The sequence below is a fragment of the Panthera onca genome, chromosome B4, assembly GCF_046562875.1.
Source record: "Panthera onca isolate mPanOnc1 chromosome B4, mPanOnc1 haplotype 2, whole genome shotgun sequence".
Taxonomy (NCBI): Eukaryota; Metazoa; Chordata; class Mammalia; order Carnivora; family Felidae; genus Panthera; species Panthera onca.
The window spans coordinates 59,071,671-59,078,356 of record NC_138345.1 but is presented as its reverse complement, the minus strand read 5'-3'; the positions used below and the strand labels follow the sequence as shown (position 1 = coordinate 59,078,356).

The 6,686-nt window shown below is 49.5% G+C and overlaps 1 protein-coding gene across 1 annotated transcript; it reads left to right on the top strand.

Moving 5' to 3' along the window:
• Positions 1–1,115: 1,115 nt before the first annotated feature.
• BHLHE41 (basic helix-loop-helix family member e41) lies at positions 1,116–5,966 on the top strand. Its single transcript, XM_060658101.3, has 5 exons — positions 1,116–1,528; positions 1,662–1,725; positions 2,047–2,154; positions 2,483–2,594; positions 3,036–5,966. The coding sequence occupies exons 1-5, from the start codon at positions 1,137–1,139 to the stop codon at positions 4,142–4,144; spliced, it is 1,785 nt and encodes a 594-aa protein (XP_060514084.2). The 5' UTR covers positions 1,116–1,136; the 3' UTR covers positions 4,145–5,966.
• Positions 5,967–6,686: the final 720 nt, after the last annotated feature.

The window sequence follows — 6,686 nt, the reverse complement described above, 5'->3', positions numbered from 1 at the left end:
GGCAGTGCGCATCTCCGGGCACCTCTCGGTAACTCTCGATAGCAGTGAGTCATGCTCCCGGGATGGCTCTGGGGATAGGTAACCCGGCTCGTGCTGGCTTGTGCTTCCCAGCACCGGGCGCCGCCGCTCCAGGGCGAGCGCGCGCGCGCGCACGGGTTCCCCGCGCAGTGATGTGGCAGCAGCAGCAGGTCGGATCACGTTGCTGGCCCTGTGCTGGTACCCGTTTGAGACAGGATTAAGGAGGGAGGCTTTGGAGGTGCCAGCGGTAGTAAACGTGGGTTCTGCACACTCCCAGCGTCGCTTATCCCGGGGGGGGGGGGGGGGACGTGGGGAGGAGAAGCACGCAGCACCACCCGAGGCGATGAGGGGCGACGGAGTTTAGCTGGCCAGTGATAAAGCTGCATTGCTTTTCCGCGGTAGCCCCTCTCGTCCTCTCCTCCCCCCTCTCTACCGCCGCGTTCCTCTGGGAGCACCAGAGGCCCCAAACGTCGTCATCTGCTTCTGTGATTAGTGGCACCGCAATTCCGGCTGCTGCGGGAAGTTTGGGTGGCCCAGGGACACCGTGTCGCCGAAAGACACTTGGATTGCGACATTCTGACCCAGTGACTACATTTCCATTATATCTTAAATCCTTCAGGGAGCAGATTTCAAGTTGCCCCATTAGGGGGCAACCTCCAACCTGGGCCAGCCCGCGCCCCCCCCCCCCCCGCCCCCCAGGCCACTGAGCGGTGAGCAAACAAGTCTCCAAATTTTCCTTCGGGACTGAAGTTTACCCACCGCGAATTCTCTTTCTCTTTCCTTTCTCTGGTCCAAACCAACAGCGCAGTCGGTGGCGAAGCAAAAAGCCACGTTCACGTTCCTGCACCGTAATGACGGGCGAATTGAAGGAGTAGCATTTCCAAGCCCAGGAAGCCCTGGCTGCCCCGCACCCCCGGCGTCTCCTCCCCCTCCCCCAGCTGACTGCAACGCCTTTGGGAAGATGAATAGCTTGGCTGAAGTTGTTTTTCCTTTCCGGTGGCCCTGATCAGGTGTCCCCGCCCCCTCCTGCCGTTCGCCCTCCCTCGCAGCCTGCTCCCGACACCCCCCCGCCCCGGCCCGGCCCCTCCTCCCCCGCCCCCCTCCGGGCTGGACCGCGGATGGTACGTTCCGCACGTGAGCTGGGTGCTGGTCTGGCCGGCGACGCGCGTGCCCTGTGGCCAAACACTGCCCGGAGTGAGAGCAAACTACCAGCGCAGTGGGGCCGGCGCGAGTGTGCGTGCGTGTGTGTGCGTGTGTGCGAGAGAGCGAGCGCGGTGGGAGGGGGGGGGGAACCAACTGCTTCACACTTTCAACACTGCACTGAAGAAGGGAGAGAGAGAGAGACTGGAGACGCACAGATCCCCCCAAGATCTCCCAAAGCTATCGTCCCACAGATTATAAAACAGAACCCCAAAAATCGAAACAGAGGAAACGGACAGCGGTTGAACATGGACGAAGGAATTCCTCATTTGCAAGAGAGACAGTTACTGGAACATAGAGATTTTATAGGGTAAGGTGCACGCACCCTTGCGAATATCTGTCTAGATTTTTTTTTTTTTTTCCTTCTCCAGAAAGTGGTATGGAGCGGGCAAGGGCAGTGCCCCTCCCCGAATGGGTGCCTGATGCTGATTTCTGTTTTGCAGACTGGACTATTCCTCTTTGTATATGTGTAAGCCCAAAAGGAGCATGAAGCGAGACGATAGCAAGGTAAGTGTAAGTTTCCGATGTTTCCCCATAACCTGCCTGGATAGTTAATTAGGGCCATTGATTTCACAGCGAAGCTCTGCCCGCAAATATATTCCAGCCCTTGAGCTTCCCCAACTGTGAATTTTAAGTGGTTTGCTGGATACTCTCAGGGGGAGATTAAACATCATACCTGAATTCAAATTGCATTTCAGAACAGTCCAAAGGAAAAGCTTTCTTGGCATAGTTTATCACATAATATGGGGGTTTTGGGGAGGGGTATTGTTTTATCCAATAAATGTTTAGCTTATTGTTTTCTCTTTTCCATGATTGTCGTATATTAAGGATACCTACAAATTACCGCACAGATTAATAGAAAAGAAAAGAAGAGATCGAATTAATGAATGCATTGCTCAGCTGAAAGATTTACTGCCTGAACATCTGAAGTTGACAGTAAGATGTACATTTTCATTCTTTGCTGCTCTCCAAGGGCGTGTTAATAGCTTGGTACTACTCCCAGAGATACAAGAATAAATGTAAATATCATATGCCTTACGACTTGGGCTGTAGTGTAGAGTTTCCCACAAACTCAAGAGTAGGTGCTCACAACTGAAGGCAAGAAATCATTTATAACTCGTCTTCTGGAAAGCTCAAGAAGTATAGGAATAGTACTTCTTTCAAAGTGTTTGCTTAAGTTGCTGTGCTGAGTGGAGAGCCGATTGAGCCAAATGTGTGTTTTTAAGTAACCAAAGTGCCCCCTTTCTTTTTTGCACCACTGCAGACTCTGGGGCATCTGGAGAAAGCGGTAGTATTGGAATTAACTTTGAAACACTTAAAAGCTTTAACAGCCTTAACCGAGCAGCAGCATCAGAAGATAATTGCTTTACAGAATGGTAAGTCAGTTCAGGGAGGCCAACCCACCCTGATGAAGCCGGGTAGCCCACAGAGGGGCAGTGTTAGGACTCTTCCCCCACCCCCTCCTCCTTCCTTGGGCCCATGGGCGCAGTCTCATTTGTTAAATTGCTTATACTTTCCCTTCATTGGAAAGTGCCCATTTCCCGAAGCATCCTAGAAGCTTTCAGCAGAACTCAGATTTTTATTTAAAGTGGCGGTTGCGCTCTCCACTTTGGTTTTTCAGCTGGGAGTAGAGCGCCCCCCTGCTCCCCCCCCCCCCCTCCCCGGCAACCAGTGGATTATATCACCCGAATACAGAGGAAAAACCGAGATCACTTTAGTCAATGTAGGGCCCACGTGATAAGCAGATGTTTTAACGTCGGTATTTTTCTTCTTGCCTCCATTCCTCTGCCCCCACCCCCACCCCTTCCTCATCCTAGGGGAGCGATCTCTGAAATCGCCCATTCAGTCCGACTTGGATGCGTTCCACTCCGGATTTCAAACATGCGCCAAAGAAGTCTTGCAATACCTCTCCCGGTTTGAGAGCTGGACGCCCAGGGAGCAGCGGTGTGTCCAGCTGATCAACCACTTGCACGCCGTGGCCACCCAGTTCTTGCCCACCCCTCAGCTGTTGACTCAACAGGTTCCTCTGAGCAAAGGCACTGGCGCGCCCTCGGCCGCCGCCCCCGCAGGGTCTGCGGCCGCCCCCTGCCTGGAGCGCGCCGGGCAGAAGCTTGAGCCCCTCGCCCACTGCGTCCCGGTCATCCAGCGGACTCAGCCCAGCGCCGAGCTCGCCGCCGAGAACGACACGGACACCGACAGCGGCTACGGCGGCGAGGCCGAGGCTCGGCCGGACCGCGAGAAGGGCAAAGGCGCCGGGGCGAGCCGCGTCACTATCAAGCAGGAGCCCCCCGGGGAGGACTCGCCGGCGCCCAAGAGGATGAAGCTGGATTCCCGCGGCGGCGGCGGCCTGGGGGGTGGCGCGGCGGCGGCGGCGGCCGCGCTCCTGGGGCCCGACCCGGCCGCCGCGGCAGCGCTGCTGAGACCCGACGCCGCCCTGCTCAGCTCGCTGGTGGCTTTCGGCGGAGGCGGGGGCGCGCCCTTCGCGCAGCCCGCGGCCGCCGCGGCCGCCGCGGCCCCCTTCTGCCTGCCCTTCTACTTCCTCTCGCCTTCGGCGGCCGCCGCCTACGTGCAGCCCTTCCTGGACAAGAGCGGCCTGGAGAAGTACCTGTATCCGGCGGCGGCCGCCGCCCCGTTCCCACTACTGTACCCCGGCATCCCCGCGCCAGCAGCCGCCGCCGCCGCCGCCGCCGCAGCCGCCGCCGCCGCCGCCTTCCCCTGCCTGTCCTCGGTGTTGTCGCCCCCTCCCGAGAAGGCCGGCGCCGCCGCCGCGACCCTCCTGCCGCACGAGGTGGCGCCCCCTGGGGCGCTGCACCCCCCGCACCCGCACGGCCGCACCCACCTGTCCTTCGCTGGCGCCCGTGAGCCCGGGAACCCGGAGAGCTCTGCTCAGGAAGATCCCTCGCAGCCAGGAAAGGAGACCCCCTGAATCCTCGCCCTCTTTCTTAGACAGGACGAGGGTTCACGCGGAATAATAATATTAATAAGTTAAAACACCCTTAACGTTTTTAAGGGAGGAAGTGTAATAGATGCACGACAGGCTTTTAAAACAACAACAACACAGGTGTTTTGTGTACATTTGGAGTTCCTGTTTTGCTCATCCCTCACCACCCCACCCTCCGCACACTAACATCCTTTTCTTCCCCCACCGGCTCTAAAAGATCCTCTGCGGTATTGATACTTTATTCTTTAAAGAATTTCCCCCCAAATAAGTTTTGCCTTCCTTTAGGCCATGTTCCATTGTTTTTTAAAATACAGAACCTAATTCTGGAGGAAGTGAGAAGGGTCTGCTGTGTGGGTGAGCTAATTGAACCAGGGGAGGAGCAAGGTGGCCCAGGAGTTGACCTGAACGGCAGGTAGGCAGTTGTTATCTGCCTGCCTCATGTGTGCCCTGCCTGCTTCAGGAGGCTTTCCACAAACAGTGAGGACCTTTTAGAACTGAATTTACTCTTCAGTATTTTATAATGTTCAGCTTTTTAAAAGGTATATATTTTTCAAAGAGGAAGAAGTGAGGATGCAGTCACTTGCGTTGCAACCTATTCTGAAGTGGTTTGAATGGTATCCCTTAGTAACTTGCTCTTGTTTAAAGAGACACGGAGTTGGGCCATTGTCAGAACTAAGTCAGGGAAGGAGATGGATGAGGAAGGCCGGAATCATTCTTGGTACATTTACTAGCACTTTATTGAGAAATTGACCGTGAATCAATTGACTTGTCTTAATTTCATATATATATATATATATATATATATATATATATATATATATATATCTGTATCTATCTATAGATATATACAAACACATATGTGGATATATATAGATATATATAGATATATATATTGCATCTATTCCCACCTTGTCATTATTTAATCCACCAGGTTCCTAAGTTTTTATAATATTGCTGTAAAAAAAAAAAAAAGGAATGTGCACTGAACTTAAAAACAAAAAAGAAAACAAGTCCAAGATGATTTATCCTATATTCTTTCTGTTAAATAACAAAAGTGGAGAAAAGCATTAAACTGGTCAGTTTTGAGTGGAAATGCTGTAAAGATGTGGAATGAAGCCCTGTGTGGCCTTCCTATCTCCAAGTCTATGTATTTTCTGGAGACCAAACCAGATACCAGATAATCACAAAGAAAAGCTTTTTTTAATAAGGCTTAAACCAAGACCTTGTCTAGATATTTTTAGTTTGTTGCCAAGGTAGCACTGTGAGAAATCTCACTTGAATGTTATGTAAGGGGTGAGACACAACAGTCTGACTATAAGTGAAGAAAATATCTGGGTCTTTTAGTCAGTTTGGTGCATTTGCTGCTGCTGTTGCTACTGTTTGCCTCAAACGCTGTGTTTAAACAACGTTAAACTCTTAGCCTACAAGGTGGCTCTTATGTACATAGTTGTTAATACATCCAATTAATGATGTCTGACATGCTATTTTTGTAGGGAGAAACTATGTGCTAATGATATTTTGAGTTAAATATCTTTTGGGGAGGATTTGCTGAAAAGTTGCACTTTTGTTACAATGCTTATGCTTGGTACAAGCTTATGCTGTCTTAAATTATTAAAAAAAAATAAATACTGTCTGCAAGAAACCAGCTGGTTTAGAAAGTTTTAGTATGTGAAGATAAACTAGAAATTATCTTTATATTCTAGTATTTTCAGCACTCCATAAATTCTATTACCTAAAAAATATTGCCACACTATTTTGTGATTTTAAAATTCTTACTAAGGAATAAAAACTTTAATATACGACATGAGATTGTCTAATAATTAAAAAGACATACTGCTCAATTAGTTTTAAGATATCTATGAATTGAGGGATGAAAGCTATTAATGTTCTAAGATAAAGAACTTTGTCATTGGCTTGATATCACACGTTTCCAATTTCTTGCAAGCCTCCAGGCTCTGGCTGTGTCTACCTACTTATTTCCAGTGTATCTCAATGAAAAGTGCAAAAGAAAAACCTACCAATCACTTGCGTGGTCTGTTGATGTTAGACCCAATTTGCTAATGTTTTTATGATTGATGAATTTTTCATTTCTCATCTTGACACCAGATAGGCCTGGTGTTTCTCCAGTATAAACACACTGTCATGTAGGAGAGCTTAATTTCTCCATATATTTTTAGCTCTTCAATCTTTATAAAATAATTTTACTGTGGAACTTCATCATAGAATTCAAGGAAAAGAAATGATTGTCTTTAGACTTGTCTCAAATTCATAATCAAATTTGTGATTTACTATAAACTGTGTGAAGGATTGTCAATTTTTAGTTTCAGTAATGTTCTTCACAAACCCTTTGATTTTTGAAAGGTGTTGAAAGAATAGTCAAAATTTATGAGATGTAGAAAAAGTGCTCCCTCTGCTGACTTACAGCAAAGAAACTCCAAGTCATTGAATGTGGAGTCAAAGGAATCTCACAGATCAGTCTGTCCAGCCCCCTGCATTTTATAATATGAGGGAAATGAAGCCTAAAGAT

Excerpts from the sequence above, each read along its gene's own strand:
- BHLHE41 (XM_060658101.3), top strand. The coding sequence starts at position 1,137 with ATGGTACGTTCCGCACGTGAGCTGGGTGCTGGTCTGGCCGGCGACGCG. Across the intron at positions 1,529-1,661 it reads GAACATAGAGATTTTATAGG|ACTGGACTATTCCTCTTTGT; the intron begins GTAAGGTGCACG and ends TCTGTTTTGCAG. Across the intron at positions 2,155-2,482 it reads CTGAACATCTGAAGTTGACA|ACTCTGGGGCATCTGGAGAA; the intron begins GTAAGATGTACA and ends GCACCACTGCAG.